At 41.5% G+C, this 17,619-nt stretch overlaps 1 protein-coding gene and 1 pseudogene across 1 annotated transcript; both read right to left on the bottom strand.

The window, feature by feature from the left end:
- Window positions 1–283: 283 nt before the first annotated feature.
- LOC139579678 (magnesium-dependent phosphatase 1-like) lies at window positions 284–10,777 on the bottom strand (annotated as a pseudogene).
- Window positions 9,966–15,076, bottom strand: LOC139578549 (collectrin-like). Its single transcript, XM_071406291.1, has 7 exons — window positions 15,014–15,076; window positions 13,168–13,243; window positions 12,445–12,503; window positions 12,242–12,327; window positions 11,892–12,008; window positions 11,458–11,652; window positions 9,966–11,373 (listed from the first exon to the last, which is right to left on the bottom strand). Exons 1-7 carry the CDS (start codon window positions 15,074–15,076, stop codon window positions 11,241–11,243), a joined length of 729 nt encoding a protein of 242 aa, XP_071262392.1. The 3' UTR covers window positions 9,966–11,240.
- Window positions 15,077–17,619: the final 2,543 nt, after the last annotated feature.

Here is a 17,619-nt window from a genome sequence, read left to right as displayed (position 1 = left end):
ACGAGTTGAGTATTTACATTAATACCAAACTAATGACAAAGAGATAACAAAATATGAGGGAAATTATTACCATGACTATGTACAGTTGTGTTTTATACAGTATAAAACACATATATTGCATGGCTCTGGCCAATCTGAACCAACATTATGTTGGTTAGACACATTAAAAGTGTAGTAATGTTGAAAACAGTGAAGTGCTGATATTTAGGTTTGTGGCAGTGCAACACTGCCCACAGAGGTCAAGTCTATGCATTGCATCAATGCATCAACTGTCCTCAAGTACTCATTTTGCACCCTGGGAGAACTGTAGAATCTCTTCAACCACTAGTCTCATAGCCACTCCTTTCGGAACCAGAACACACTGCACAAATTAAAGTAAAGTTACTTGTCTTGTTATCTCCTTTGGGAATGAACGATTTATGCAACATACTTGTGTAACGACCCTCCCACTCTGTCTGCCAAATTCTTTCTCTTTGCTCTTGTCGGTGGGCGGAGCCGGGAGGGTCGTCAGCGAAATGGGACACACCTGGGCCCAGGTCCCAGGGATAAATACACCTTTCCCCCATACATTGAGGAGACTCTCTTCATGCAGACACACTGTTATTTTTGGTTGTGGCATTCGAGGCTTCTTTATGTTCATTTGTTTTGGCATCTCTCAACACCCCTCATTATCACCATCTGTGCACGCATCCACTCACACTACTGACTACACATTCCATTATTACTTGGATATAGTTTACTTTATTTAATGAAAATGTTTGTCTCCCTCTTTGTTACGGGCTACGAGCCGGTGTGTAACAAGTGGGGGCTCGTCCGGGATCATAAGGTTGGATGCTAGACATTTTGGCGTATAGTATTTTGTTGCATTATGATGGGTTAATGTTAATTGGGATGCACTTTGGTTGATATTCACTGCCTAGTCTTATAAGTGTTGGTTATAAGTGTTGTCCGATGATGTTATCAAACAGGCTTGGAAAGTATGTAAGTAGGACTAATACTTGTGTCGTTAGGCTAACTGGTATGAGTATTTTGTTTGGGAGAAAACATGAAGTCAGTGTTTGATTAACACTATAGGTGCTATGTTTGCATCTCTTGTTAAAACTTTCTTTGATTTGCGCTGTTTGGTGCCCAGGGTTGGTTGCCTTTGTTTGGTAAACTTGCCACTGCGGTGGTTAGTTGGTTGTATGCTGCGTTAGAGAGTAACATTGGTTAGTTTCCAGGCCCCTGCCCAGGCTGGAAGCTCTTGCTCTACTCGCGGTTGGGACATCGGTCCGAGGAGGTCAGTTCAATCACCTGTGTACCTCAGTGGGAGATTCGGGTAGGGTAGTGCTATTTGCGACCCGAAGCTATAGCCTGTCTTTTCCCCTGTTAGGCCTAGCGACATGTTCCACTTTGGAATACGTTGGGCACCGCAAATCTGCACTAAGACTAGGGTTGCGTTATTGTAGGATTTGGAGAAGCTCCTGATATATCTCATCTCTCTCCTGTGGTGCCCAGTTTGATTGGTGCTTCTCTTGTTGTGGTTCGGTCTGGTGTGCTCAGCAGAGGGGCAGAGCAACATTTTTTTTTTGCAGTTACTTGTGACTATGGCGTCTAATGTAGACGAGTTCATTCGCGCTCCATCAGAGGAACTGTTAGAATTATGTACTAAAGAACAGCTGTTGAATATCGCTGAACACTACTAGGTTGAAATGAGTGAAATACGTCAAAAAATGATGTTAGGTTGATATTGAAGGCCAAGCTGATGGAGATTGGCATACTCGTAGGTATCACTGGGGCAGACTCTGCTGAGGAATCGCCACCCCCCTAAGCCGTCTTCCCATTTCGCTACATTGTCCGTTCCATCTGTTAGCCCTAGTAGTCTTTTTTATCAGCTGTTACAGCTAGAGCATGATCGTGTTAAGCATGGAAAGGAATTGGAACTTAAACAGGATTTGGAGCATGCTGATTGTGTTAAGCATGAAAAGGAATTTAAACAGGATTTGGAGCATGCTAAAATCAAGCTGCAACAAGAGCAGCTAGAATTGGTTAGAGAAGGAAAGCTCTCGGGGGAGAGTTTGCTTAGGGAAGGTGACCCTGATTTAGCTAGGGGTCGCTCGTCTCTCGGTCGTGCCCCGGACACATGATATTGTTGGAAACTTACAGCTGTTGACAAAATTTAATGAGAAGGACCCTAAGACTTATTTTCGTTGTTTGAGTCTGTTGCTGGCGCTAGGAGTTGGCCTAATTCTGATCTCACTTTAATGTTGCAGTGTGTGTTGACTGGTAAAGCGCAGGAAGCATATTCAGCTCTTGGTGTAGCCGACAGTCTCAGCTATGCTAAGGTTAAAATGGCTGTGCTACAGATTTACGAATTGGTTCCTGAGGCTTACCGCCAATGATTTAGAACTTTAAAAAGGGCTGATAAACAGACTCATATTGAGTTTGTGCGAGAGTTATCTTCACAGATTAATCGCTGGTGTTCTGCCTCTGCGGTTACGACTTTCCAGGGGCTGTGTGATCTGATTATGCTAGAGCAATTTAAGGACACAATCCCTGATCGAATAGCCATGTATATTAGCGAACGAAAAGTGAAGGCTGTCTTTGAAGCTGCGGTTTTGGCGGATGAGTTTTGACTCACAAAAGTGGCTTTGCAGAACCCAGTAGATGTGGCCAGGGCAATAAATTGCAATGTCTGTACTGTGAGACGCCTAAGACAGCGCTACAGGGAGACAGGATGGACAGCTGATCATCCTCGCAGTGGCAGACCACGTGTAACAACACCTGCACAGGATCGGTACATCCGAACATCACACCTGCAGTACAGGTACAGGATGGCAACAATAACTGCCCGAGTTACACCAGGAACGCACAATCTCCCCATCAGTGCTCAGACTGTCTGCAATAGACTGAGAGAGGCTGGACTGAGGGCTTGTATGCCTGCTGTAAGGCAGGTCCTCACCAGACTTCACCGGCAACAACGTAGTCTATGGGCACAAACCCACCACCGCTGGACCAGACAGGACTGGCAAAAAGTGCTCTATACTGACGAGTCGCGGTTTTGTCTCACCAGGGGTGATGGTCGGATTCTCGTTAATCGTCGAAGGAATGAGCGTTACACCGAGGCCTGTACTCTGGAGTGGGATCGATATGGAGGTGGAGGGTCTGTCATGGTCTGGGGCGGTGTGTCACAGCATCATCGGACTGAGCTTGTTGTCATTGCAGGCAATCTCAACGCTGTGTGTTGCAGGCAATCTCAACGCTGTGTGTTACAGGGAAGACATCCTCCTCCCTCATGTGGTCCTCTTCCTGCAGGCTCATCCTGACATGACCCTCAAGCATGGCAATGCCATCAGCCATTCTGCTCGTTCTGTGCATGATTTCCTGCAAGACAAGAATGTCAGTGTTCTACCTTGGCCAGCGAAGAGCCCGGATCTCAATGCCATTGAGCACGTCTGGGACCTGTTGGATCGGAGGGTGAGGGCTAGGGCCATTACCCCCAGAAATGTCCGGGAACTTGCAGGTGCCTTGGTGGAAGAGTGGGGTAATATCTCACAGCAAGAACTGTCAAATCTGGTGCAGTCCACGAGGAGGAGATGCACTGCAGTACTTAATGCAGCTGGTGGCCACACCAGACACTAACTGGTACTTTTGATTTTGACCCCCCCTTTGTTCAGGGACACATTATTCCATTTCTGTTAGTCACATGTCTGTGGAACTTGTTCAGTTTATGTCTCAGTTGTTGAATCTTGTTATGTTCTGAAAATAAACCTCTCAGTGAGAGGACGTTTCTTTTTTTGCTGAGTTTAGTTGACTTTATATAATAAAAATATATCTCCACGTTGTCTCCCTTTTTGTTACAGGCTACGAGCCAGTTCGTAACACTTGCTAAGTTGCTATACTCCAAAACAGCTGTCATGACACTCTCATGGTATAGAATCATTTTGAAATCATCGATATATTTTCTCTGTTGTGTATGTATTTTAATGACTTTGGAAGTTAGAGTGGACTTCATGAAGTTATAAATTGGTTTGAGTTTATATACTTTATGGAGGTGGAAAGTACCTAGTCGAATGATGTCTTTGATGTTCCTATGTTCAGCATCAAAGAAAGTCATCTCACTGAAACTTGAATCCACTGTCTGCCTGGAGCCTGAACAAAGACACAATGACAGTGAGTTCCACTACAAACACACTTTGACGACCAGTTACCCAAGCATAAACACAAACATGAAAGAATGTCGCCGAAAAGGATAGCTGCCGTTTCTGCTATAGTGCGTGTTTTTTTTGCATAATTTTTGTACATAATGTTTCTGCCATCGTTTCCTATGACCCAAAACCGCTTCTGGACAGCTGTCACTAACCTCGATTTGAATGAAGATTTCTTCTCGAGTCGGCGACGCAGGAAATACTGCACACCCCGGACCAGGGACTAAACATCGAGACTCGGAAAAGGAAAAGGCGGCGTAAGAGAGGCCAGCATGTGGGCACCCTATCGAAACTATGTTGGCGTATAAATAATCTACCTCTATCCTCCGTTCTATTGGCGAACATACAGTACAATCACTGGAGAACAAATTGGACAAGCTCTGTTTTAAACTATTCTATCAATGGGACCTGAACTGTAATATCCTATGTTTCTCTGATTCGTGGCTGAACAAGGACATGGATAATACACATCTAGCTAGTTTTTCTATGCATCGTCAAGACCGTACAGCAGCGTCGGGTAAGGTTAGGAGGGGAGGGGTATGTCTTTCAGCTGGTGCTCGATATCTAATAAGGAAGTCTCAAGGTTCTGCTCGCATGAGTTAGATTCCGTCATGATTAGCTGTAGACCATAATATACTGGACAAAAATATAAATGCCCAAAAAAAATAGATTTTAGTGAGTTACAGTTCATATAAGGAAATCAGTCAATTGAAATAAATTCATTAGGCCCTAATCTTTGGATTTCACATGACTGGGAATGCAGATATGCATCTATTGGTCACAGATACCTTTTTTTTAAATGTAGGGGCGTGGATCAGAAAACCAGTCAGTATCTGATGTGACCACCCCACATCTCCTTCGCAAAGAGTGGATCAGGCTGTTGATTGTGGGCTGTGGAATGTTGTCCCACTCCTCTTCAATGGCTGTACGAAGTTGTTGGATATCGGTGGAAACTGGAATACGCTGTCATAAACGTTGGTCCAGAACATCCCAAACATGCTCAATGGGGGACATGTTTGGTGAGTATGCAGGCCATGGAGGAACTGGGACATTTTTAGCATCCAGAAATTGTGTATAGATCCTTGCGACATGGGGCCGTGCATTATCATGCTGAAACATGAGGTGATGGCGGCAGATGACAGGCACGACAATGGGCCTCAGGATCTCATCACTGTATCTCTGTGAATTCAAATTGCCATAGATAAAATGCAATTGTATTCGTTGTCTGTAGCTTATGCCTGCCCATACCATAACCCCACCTCCACCATGTGGCACTCTGTTCACAACGTTGACATCAGCAAACCGCTCGCCCACATGACATCATACACGTGGTCTGCCAGTTGGACATACTGCCAAATTCTTTTAAATTATGTTGAAGGCAGCTTATGGTAGAGAAATGAACATTAAATTATCTGGCAACAGCTCTGGTGGACATTCCTGCAGTCAACATGCCAATTGCATGCTACCTCAACTTGAGACATCTGTGACATTGTGTTGTGTGACAAAACTGCACATTTTAGTGGTCTTTTATTGTCCCCAGCTCAAAGTGCACCTGTGTAATGATCATGCTGTTTAATCAGCTTCTTGATATGCCACACATGTCAGGTGGATTATCTTAGCGAAGGAGAAATGCTCACTAACAGGGGTGTAAACAAATGTGTGCACAAGATTTGAGAAATAATCTTTTTGTGCAGTATGGACAATTTCTGGGATATTTTATTTTAGCTCAAACATGGGACCAACACTTTACATGTTGCCTTTATATTTTTGTTCAGTGTATTTAACAAGAGAGTTTTCATCTATATTATATATCTATTTATCACCACAAATCGATGCTGGCACTAAGACCGCACTGAACAAACTGTATAGGACATAAGCAAACAATAAAATGCTCATCCATAGGAGGGGCTCCTAGTGGCCGGTGATTTTAATGCATGGAAACTGAAATTGGTTTTACCTCATTTCTGCAAGTATGTCACATGTGCAACTAGAGGAGACTAAACTCTAGATCACATTTACTCCACACACACAAACGATTACAAAGCTCTTTCGCCCTCCATTTGGCAAATCTGACCGTAACTCTATCCTCCCACTACGACCTCCGACAAGCCATCAAACAGGCAAAGCAAAAATACAGGACTAAAAACGAATCCTACTACCCCGGCTCTGATGCTCCTCGGATGTGGCAGGGCTTGCAAACTATCACGGATTACAAAGGGAAACCCAGTTGTGAGCCTACCAGACGAGCTAAATGCCTTGTATGGCAGCTTTGAGGCAAGCATGATATAAGAGCAACAACTGTTCCGGACAACTATGTGATCACGTTCTCTGAAGCCGATGTGAGTAAGACCTTTTAAACAGGTCAACATTCACAAGAACAGACGGATTACCTGGACGCATAGTCAGAGCATGCACTGACCAATGACAAGTGTCTTCACTGACATTTTTCAACCTTTCCCTGGCCCAGTCTGTTATACCTACGTGTTTTAAGCAGACCACCATAGTCCCTGTGCCCAAGAACACCAAGGTAATCTGTCTAAATGACAATAGCCCTGTAGCACTCACATCTGTAGCCATGAAACACTTTGAAAGGCTGGTCATGTCTCACATCAACACCATCATCCCAGATACCCTGGACCCACTCCAATTCACACACCGCCCCGAACAGATCCACAGATAAGGCAATTTGTATTGGACTCCACACTGCCCTCTCCCACCTGGACAAGAGGAACACATATGTGAGAATGTTGTTCATTGACTACAGCTCAGCATTCAACACCATAGTACCATCCAAGCTCATCACTAACCTAAGGACCCTGGGACTGAACATCTCCCTCTGCAACTGGATCCTGGACTTCCTGACGGGCCGCCTCCAGGGGATGAGGGTAGGCAACAACATATCAGCCACGCTGACCCTCAACACAGGGGCCCCTCAGGGTTGCGTGCTTAGTCCCTTCCTGTACTCCCTGTTGCCCCCCACGACTCCATCAACATCAAGTTTGCTGACGACACGGCGGTGGTAGCCCTGATCACCGACGATGATGAGACAGCCTGTAGGGAGGAGGTGGTGCCAGGACAACAACCTCTCCCTCAACGTCAGCAAGACAAATGAGCTGATCGTGGACTACAGGAAACAGAGGGCAAAGCACGGCCCATTCACATTGACAGGGCTGTAGTGGAGCGGGTCGAGAGCTTCAAGTTCCTCGGTGTCCACATCACTAAGGATCTATCATGGTCCACACACACCAACACAATCGTGAAGAGGGCATGACAATGCCTCTTCCCCCTCAGGAGGCTGAAAGTAATTGGCATTGGGTCCTCAGATCCTCAAAACATTCTACAGCTGCACCATTGAGAGCATCTTGTCTGGCTGCATCACCGCTTGGTATGTCAACAGCTTGGCATCTGACCTCAAGGCCCTATGGAGGGTAATGCGTACATCACTGGAGCCGAGCTCCCTGCCACCCAGGACCTGTATACTAGGCAGTGTCAGAGGAAGGCCTTAAAAATGGTCAAAGTCTCCAGCCACCCAAGTCATATACGGTTCTCTCTGCTACTGCACGGCAAGCAGTAACGATGCACCAAGTCTTGAACCAACAAGACCTTGAGCAGCTTCTACCCCTAAGCCATAAGACTGCTAAATAGTTAGCTAAATAGTTAACCAAATAGCTAACCGGACTATGTGCATTGACCCTTTCTGCACTAACTCTTGACTCATCACATACCCTGCTGCCACTGTTTATTATCTATCCTGTTGCCTTGTCACTTTATTCATAGTTCTATGTACATATCTACCTCAATTACCATGTACCCCTGCACATCGACCCGGTACTAGTACCCTGTGTCTATATAGCCAAGTTATCGTTACTCATTGGGTATTTATTATTACTTTTATTATGACGTGTTATGACTTTTCTCTATTTTCTCTCTCTCTGCATTGTTGGGAAGGGCCCATAAGTAAGGATTTCACTGTTAGTCTACACCTGTTGTTTATGAAGCATGTGCCTAATAAAATGTGATTTGATTTGAAACACACAAACACACACTTCCATTCTCCAACTAACAGTATTCGTGTTGAAGACAGAAGATTCGTTCAGGACCGGTGGCAGTGGTCGCATAATCTCAAGTTTAGATACGTACTTTTTGAAGTAAGGGACCTTTGACCATGGGTATATTTCCTTGAAGGATATGTATTGGTTGAGATTGAAGAGGGACAACAGCTGATTGGCTCCATCCACCTCCCCTGTGCTGGGGAATAGAAGGAACATTTAAATAATTTACAATGCTGGCATGTTATTTCAAAGAATTACCAATCTAGAGGCTAATAACAGAAATTGCCATTGTCTAAACAAGTTTTACATAGATATTTAATCAGATTATAAAATAAAATAGCATGCAGTTGATCCCTGTGTGAACTAACCGTGATGCCACTCCAATCTGGATCCCCTGGTCATGTAGAGAAGTGAGTACGTCCATTGTTTCTTGGTACAGTTAGATTTTCTCTCCTTGCATCCAACACCACTCCCCTGTAGGGAAAGTTGTGATATTATTAGAAATCTGCAAAGACATGGCTGAAATGTAATTTGTGTAAGAATTGGAGAGGATTTAGAGAAGAACATAGCCTAAAGCCATCACTAGCTTGCAACTCATCAATCAATTTCACGATTTTTGATCAGGAAACTCACACATTGCCTTTGAAGTGGTGGGTCCACATGGGTATCTACCCAGAAGGGCCAAAGAGTATAATCTGAGAGATGGAGGATGACAGGTACAGAAACAGACCGAAACACATGACAGTTAGCTAGACACTACTTTAGCTGTGACAGTCTTCTTTTCCTGCTCTGGTTTTAGCTAGGTATGATATTTGTCAGTGTTCTTTCTCTTTAACTTTATTGAACATAGCTAGTTAGCTACGTGGCTATCTAATGTTAGCTAGCTAGCTACAGTTAGATATACAGTGTATCTAGTTAGCTAGCTTTTCAATTTACCCAGGACAAAACAACAAACTTTTAGACATAGCTAGCTATTTCCTGAGTTAAGAAGTTACATTTTCAATTATATATTAATGAAATGCTAATAACAATCCCCAGATTGAATCATCAAAATTGTAGGACTAGCTAGCTTACACTGTCAATTTCCAATGTGGTTGTTGTGGTCTTCTCAAATCAATTAATCACAGAAGCTTTCCCCTTGTAACATGTTGTCCTTTCTGGTGAGGGATCAAAGGCACTTGAGCAGCACACTTGAGTTTGTTGCCAGCTGCATTAGAGTTGCTGATGCTACATTTGATCAAAATAAATTAAAGGACCTTGTGTGTTCCACTACCAGAGCTGGAACTGGTAGAAGACCTACCCATCAGAGATATTTAAGGAAGATAAGAACCACCTATTTAGCCATTTAATTATTACTGAGGAACTGGTTTAGAACAGCGTGTAAAATTCAAATCGTGTTACATTTGACACCGCATCTACCACATATGCATGTGTAATTGCAGGCACTGACTGAATGTGTTTCTGTGTTCCATCATGTGTCCATGACAAGGTAAAAATCTGTCGTTCTGCCACTGAGCAAGGCAGTTAACCCACTGTTCCCCGGGCACCGAAGACGTGGATGTCGATTTATGGCAGCCCCCAGCACCTCTCTGATTCAGAGGGGTTGGGTTAAATTTCGGAAGACACATTTCAGTTGAAGGCATTCCGTTTTACAACTGACTAGGTATCCCCCGTTCCCTTTAATCATTCTCCATGTGCTGTAGCTGAATAAATAGGTCGTCCTTAATGATGTTTAACCTGTTTTAATCTCAACAGGTTGGAAGAGAGATTCTGCAATAGCCAAGGAAGAGACATATCTAAATTACAGTTTGTTTGTATTTCCTCTGATTCACACAATAGATTTTCAAAACAAACAATATAAAATCAAAATGGGTGCTCTTTAAAAGAATGACTGGAAATGTACATATTCAACATTTAAACCCATCTGTTCTGGTGTTCTTCTTCATTTGATCACATTGTGCAAAACAAAGCAGTAAAAAACTTGAATAGGTGGTTAACACTTAACTAGATGCTGGAGCTACCGAAGACATTACATCAATCATTTCTTAGTTACATGTAAATCAATTATCATGGTGGTTCTCCTCCCTCTCAGATATATTTGTTCCTCTCTGTTGCTACATTTTCATTATTTTCAGATTTGTGATTGAGAAGAAGTACTCATGATTTCTAAATGAACAAGATCACTGTTTATTAAGGGATTCTATTATTTGACCATTTGAAATATACATTAAAATTGTTGACCAGATGCCACCTACTCGGTTTGCAGAAATGCTTAACTAAAGCCATGGATAAAACAGAACTGAAAGGTGTTGTGTTCGCTATAGCCTATCTCAAAGCAGTTTTTTAAAAACTTGCAGTGAGCTCTAAGGTATTGGGACAGTGACACATTTGTGGTTGTTTTGGCTCTGTACTCCAGCACTTTGGATTTGAAATTATACAATGACTATGAGGTTAAAGTGCAGACTGTCAGCTTTAATTTGTGGGTATTTCCATCACTTTTGGGTGATCCATTTAGAAATTACAGCGCTTTTTGTACATAGTCGCCCCCATTTTAGGGGACCAAAAGTATTGGGACAAATTCACTTATACGTATGTGTATTATTAAAAGTAGTCCAAAGTTTCGTTTTTGGTCCCATATTCCTACCATGCAATGATTACATCAAGCTTGTGACTTTACAAACTTGTTGAATGCATTTGCTGTTTGTTTTGGTTGTCTTTCAGATTATTTTGTGCCCAATAGAAATGGTAGCATCCACATTAATGTAGAAGTGTTTAAAAACATATTCTATTCTTATTTACAATAAAAATGACTCCAAAATGGCACAATACATTATTTACCATTTATTTCTATTGGGCACAAAATCGTTTTAAACACAACCAAAATAAACAGCAAATGCAGTTTTAAACTGTAGACACAGTGCATAAAAGTCTATTTGTAATGGTTTTTAATGTCTCTTGGCCCATCCTGTGCTTGCTTGGTAGCATTTTACAGGGGAAGCCATTACAGCTTTGTGAAGCGATCATCATCTGTGAATCCTCTGTTGTAGATGCCGTCCAGGACGTTGTCATTTTCCACTCCTTTCATCTGCCTGTCCTCTTCATCCTGTCCATCCTCCATCATCCCTTTCTCTTTCCTAGGTTAGAATGAGCCATAGTTCAATAACAAATCACAGCATTATCAACAGAGAGACAGAAGTATTGTCAAAGGGTGGACTCACCGTCTCTTTTGAAGCAGAGAGGATACGAGCAGGGCGATGATTCCAGCAAACACAGCCCCTATGACCACTCCAAACACGATGAGCCAGGGAGGGGTGTCAGGGTTGACTGGCGCTGCTAGTGTGGGGTGGATGCCCAGAAACTCCAGGGTCCTATCTGTCAGGAGGAAGGCGTTGTTGATGCGATGCCTTGACATGCTGTTGGACATAGAATGGGTTACTTTAGGTCCAATTGGTAAATCTCATCTTTTACAGGTCTCTGAATCTGTGTAAATACCACTTGCCTTGTGGTTCAGATTGTAAGCATAATATCTATTTTCTGTTTTATCCATCAGATACTCAGGTGGCTGTTTACGTTCACCTTTTTACTTCAGAGTTCAGTTCATCTACAGGTGTATACCAGGATATTTTCCTTTTAAAGTAGACCAAGAAATTACCTCACAGCTTTCTCCACATCTGCATTAGGAATAAGCATGGTGGAGTTTTCAGGTGACGTCACCACAAACCAGAAGGACACCCTCAGAGTCTGATTACACATGATAATGTTGTCGACACTGGAAAAGTCCCACAAACATCATAATGCCATAAATGCCATGTTGTCAGCATTACACCAACACACCAGGAATACATTTTTATTGACTTGAACAGAAGTCATAAAATATGCACACAGTAATGCTGGAAATTAATCTTTGCAGGAAGTGAAATAACATTATGCTGTACTACACCGTGTTTTGATTTCAGTTTAAATATATGGCACAAGTTTTTAGGGAACTGTAGATTTTCTTACTTGTACGTTTCTGTTTTGTAGTACCTCCTCATGGCAAAGGCCATAGTTGCTCGGAAAAGGAACATTTCATTCTCATTCCATTCATACTGCAGACAAAAAAAGGACATTTCATCACCCAGCACAATGTAGTTCTAAATGTTGTATTTAAAACTTTTCATAAAGGACCAATGATGTGAGAGAACACTTGTAAGCATAGTACGTACAGCCTGATTTCCCAAAGCAGTTTTGATGCTGATTCGCACTTTGTAGCCATTTGATGCATCTACAGACAGAATAAGACTTATCTTGATGAGTGATTCTCACCCCCGTCTTAAACACATTTGAATAATCTTTGGATTCACCATGAAACATTGAGCGTACAAGAACACACTTTTTTTTAGAGGACACAAACATGTGGGCTTGAATCACATGGGTTGATAGATAAAAATAGTCAAACAAAAAAAAGAAACAGGACAATGAAACCAACAGTAAATAGGACATCCCTCACAAAGTGTTCTTCAAACCGTCCTGATAAAGAACCATCTGTACAACCATACAGTATTTACTTTGTGTCCACTCAAACATTCACTGTTGAACTAGAAACCTCTATGTAGTACATGACAATGCATAAACAACTGAACAACATCAAAGACCATTTAAATCATGAAAATACTCATTATAACCATACTCATTCACGTGAACTTCTTCCTCAAGAAAACTCTGATCAGCTGACAAGTATTGCACAGTCTCTCTCTCCCTACATTAAACTATAGATATTTGGCGAACTAGCTAAAAGAAACATGGGACACAATAAGAAGTTGTAAACATAACATTTTGTAACACTAATATAAACTAAAGAATGACAACCAACCAAACACAAAACCAATAAAACAAGTAGAAATTGTGAGGACATAAGCGTCTTCTTTAGATCAATCTGAGTAACTTACTAGGCTGGCAGAGGGTTTGTGCTAGGGCTGGTGCCCCCGCCAGGTAGAGCAGAACCAGGATCCTCACCAACATCCTCTATGGATAAGAACACAACTAAGACAGAATCTCCTGTGCTGCTGGCTCAGTCAAAGTCCCAGTGGTCAGACATTAATGAGAAGAACAAAGTCAACGATGGAACTGGATCAAACAGGGGGTGGCCACTATGGTTTAATGGTTAAACGATGACACAGCTGCAAGCTACAACTCTCCCTGTCCAACTTTTTAAAAAGCGAACAGCCCTATAATAGTCATCCCCAGCAGTACAGTTAGCTTGCCCAGAGAGAAGAATAATACAGCTACAGTAATGTGTGGGCAGCTGTGTGGGCAGCAGTGAAAGCACTAGCTAATGTTTGTCCAAGCCTCAGAGAAGTGGAAGAGGTTTGATAGAGTGAGAGGGAGGCAGATGTCTAGAATATAAACACACAGACTCAGTTCCAGTAGCAACCCCTTCCTATCATTTCCTTCTATTTTTTTTAATTTGTGTCCATGTTGGGGTGTAAGGGGTATTTGACCAGACACAGGAATATATTTGACATTAATTAATGAAACAATATATCCTAGTTAACAAACCACGAGTAGGAAGTTTGTAGAAACTATGAACATATTTGTACTACGTTTTCTAACCAGTGGAGCTAACACCTTCAGACTTACTCTCCACCACAGATCACAAAGAGGTCAAGAAAGATAGCGCCTCTCTTCTGGGTGTTAATAGTTAATAACTTTCATAGTGTCCTTGTATGTCCCAAATTGCATTCTATTCCCTACATAGTGCACTACTTTTGATAAGAGCCCTATAGGGCATAGTGTACCATTTGGGAAATCCCCTCAGTATCTGTCTTAGGAATTCTTCTACAGTGCCATGAAGGTAAACCTAGTGTAACATGACACTTTTACGATTCAGGCAATGTGTCATGATTAACCATCCACACTTCCCTGGATACATTACCTATAAATGTACATTTTTCACCAGTGAAGGTTTTTGTCAACACCATTTTTAGTTCAATAATTGATTGTTCATGAGAAACATGGGTTTACACATTACACTTGGTCTGCCTGTTGAGGATCTACTGATTGCCGGCTACAAACAACAAATTAGCTTCAAACTGGGGTACTGCAGGGGGCCTGCAATTTATTTATTTCGTTAAATATTTTGTGGGATTTTTTTGTAAAAAATAATTATTTTATGAACATCGCTAGCTGCAACAGAATATTATTGTGGATACCGTTTTTATGTCTCTGCGTCCAGTATGAAGGAAGTTAAAGATAGTTTCATGAGCCAGTGCTAACTAGCGTCTACAGAAGTCTAAACTAGAAGTCTACAGGAACAGTAAGAAGCATGCTTGTGTCTTGAAGTCGTCTAGGCTAGCTAGTTTCTTTCGCCAATTAGCTTCCGTCGGCTGGTGTGTAACTGTGACAAAGTTTTATCTCTGGTGCTAATTAGAGACTGTCAATAAATTACGCAATGTAAATGCAACAATATTTTCATGGTGGACATCTTTTAGTAGAATCATGAAATGCTTTAATTATTTTTACATTAATTTCTATATATCTCATGACTAAGCAATTAGCCTACTAAAATGTTCATCTGACTCCATAAAGATAATTAAAATACACAAGCAAGCAATAGGCAATGAGTTGACATTGACTAGCAAGAATTGATCTGAGAATTGTCTATATCAAAGGCAGATATTTAATTAATATTGTACAATGAATGAATTCACATACAAGGCATAAAGCTTAAGTTACAAGCATTAACAAGCATTACAAGGCATTATTCAAAGCATATAGAGTCTAAAGTTAACTTACAAGACAACGCATGAACAAAGAGATGCCTAGGAAATGAGAATTGATCATACAACCTTCCTCCATGGATGGGATACAGGATAAGAGAGACAACAAAGGCATTTAATTCAATTTCTAACATCTGAAGGTGTAACTCTTCAACCCAAAACCAACCACCATTGACCAATCACACGATAACAAGTTTACAGAGTAACCAGGCCCAATCTCCACAGGGTGTAAGAACATCTAAATGCTTGTGTGGGGGAAGAGACCCGTGTAAATAAGACAGAATTCCTGAGATGAACTTAAAACCCCTTTGCATAGAGTAATTTAGAGTTCACCTTGTACAAATACAAGTTACCACAGAGATCATATACAGTACCAGTCAGAAGTTTGAACACACCTACTCATTCAAGGGTTTTTCTTTATTTTTACTATTTTCTACATTGTAGAATAATAGTTAAGACATCAAAACTATGAAATAACACATATGGAATCATGTAGTAACCAAAAAAGTGTTAAACATATCAAAATATATTATATATTTGAGATTCTTAGTAGCCACCCTTTGCCTTGATGACAGCTTTGCACACTCTTGGCATTCTCTCAACCAGCTTCACCTGGAATGCTTTTCCAACAATCTTGAAGGAATTTATACATATGCTGAGCACTTGTTGGCTGCTTTTCCTTCACTCTGCAGTCCAACTCATCCCAAATCATCTCAATTGGGTTGAGGTCGGTTGATTGTGGAGGCCAAGTCATCTGATGCCACACTCCACTCTCCTTCTTGGTCAAATAGCCCTTACACAGCCTGGAGATGTGTTGGGTCATTGTCCTGTTGAAAAACAAATGATAGTCCCACTAAGTGATTTGGCCATGAAGGCCTGATTGACACAGTCTCCTCTGAACAGTTGATGTTGAGATGTGTCTGTTACTTGAACTCTGTGAAGCATATATTTGGGCTGCAATTTCTGAGGCTGGTAACTCTGATGAACTTGTCCTCTGCAGCAGAGGTAACTCTGGGTCTTTCTTTCCTGTGGTGGTCCTCATGAGAGCCAGTTTCATCATAGCCCTTGATGGTTTTTGCAGCTGCACTTGAAGAAACTTTCAAAGTTCTTGAAATGTTCCCAAATTGACTGACCTTAATTTTTAAATTTTTTAATTTAAGCTTTATTTAACTAGGCAAGTCAGTTAAGAAAAAAATATTATTTACAATGACGGCCTAGGAACAGTGGCTTAACTGCCTTGTTTAGGGGCAGAATGACTTATTTTTACCTTGTCAGCTCGGGATTCGATCTAGCAATCTTTCGCTTACTGGCCCAACGCTCTAACCACGAGGCGTCCTGCCGCCCCTTAATGTCTTAAAGTAATGTAGAAAATAGAAAAATAACGAAAAACCCTGGAATGAGTCGGTGTGTCCAAACTTTTGACTGGTACTGTACACATAGAACGTTTCTGAGTCCTGTTTAGGGGACAAGTTTCAGATATATACCAGACATGGATACTAGCATTATTCTATCACACATTCAATAGTCAGTCCTCTGGATACTGTAACAGAGAAACATTTTGGGCCCTCGGAGGGGGAAGAGCTGACTAGGCCTTAGGGATTGTCCTTTGTGCTTTTGTTGTGTTCTTGGACTATTTGCCATGCAGCTTCAGGTGACAGAAAACGCATAAATTAGGGCCTAACCTACAAATCCCCCCTGGACCTACGCTGTACATGGACAGCCTGTGTCCAACTCAGAAAGAAATGGCCCGCACCACATGCCTGTTCCTTCTTGAGTCTTCAGTCCAATTTATGGAACCCAACTTCTAGTCTTGGGCCCATGACATCAGAAGTGTCATCCGCGGGATCGTTGACAATGCACTTTAGACATGCAACTGTCCCTAGGTACATACCAAGCTCAATAAAACGTCATTCTTTGTTAACGGCAGAAAGATTACAACAGTTCAATCAGTTCTCAACATTTGATGAAGCATTATTACAGTCAAGAGTTACTAGTCAATGTTTGGCTTTGTGTGTTGGTCAGATTGGTTGGCTTGGTCAAATGTATTCTCAAAGTTTATTAAGTATGAATCAGATGGATATAAAATTGAAGGAATGGCCATTAAATGCATAATTAAAGTAGCACTATCACAAGTGTTAAATTGTACCTTCTTTTTTGAAAAACAGAAAGTTCAATTGAAAAAGCCTCCCGTCTGGGAGGAAGTTTGCCTTGAAAATATGAAAAACATATTTATGAAAACAAATCACCCCAAGATCAATTCTTGAGCTTATATTATTAGAAACAGAACATAATAGTAACACTTCATGTTAAGCCACAATGCAAATACATTTTCTGTAAGACAATTGAATAACAACATTAAAGGTAGTGACACATATGCCTATGTGTAATAAGAATTAGCATAAATCAATATTAGCATTAAAAAATATATATTTGGTTGCTAAATGATTTCCATGTTCTCGGCTGACATGTCATATTCTCTGCCAATAGGTCATAAAAGCAATTGCAATTTCGAACTGGTTTCTAAACCAGCATAGTAAATGTGTTGAAATGCTTTTAGACCCAATCAGGAAGTAGAGATTTAACTGGATCTTTAAACATGGATTAAATGGAATGTGACTAGTC

Source organism: Salvelinus alpinus, chromosome 6 (assembly GCF_045679555.1).
Source record: "Salvelinus alpinus chromosome 6, SLU_Salpinus.1, whole genome shotgun sequence".
Taxonomy (NCBI): domain Eukaryota; kingdom Metazoa; phylum Chordata; class Actinopteri; order Salmoniformes; family Salmonidae; genus Salvelinus; species Salvelinus alpinus.
This window is presented reverse-complemented; position numbering and strand designations above follow the sequence as displayed.

Bases quoted from the DNA above. Each gene is read 5' to 3' on its own strand.
- LOC139578549 (XM_071406291.1), bottom strand. From the start codon at position 15,076: ATGGAGGAAGGTTGTATGATCAATTCTCATTTCCTAGGCATCTCTTTG. The intron at 13,244-15,013 runs GTAAGTTAACTT...TCTTATCCATAG, and splicing joins CTTTGTTCATGCGTTGTCTT to AGGATGTTGGTGAGGATCCT. The intron at 12,504-13,167 runs GTAAGTTACTCA...TTCTGTCTGTAG, and splicing joins ACAAACCCTCTGCCAGCCTA to ATGCATCAAATGGCTACAAA.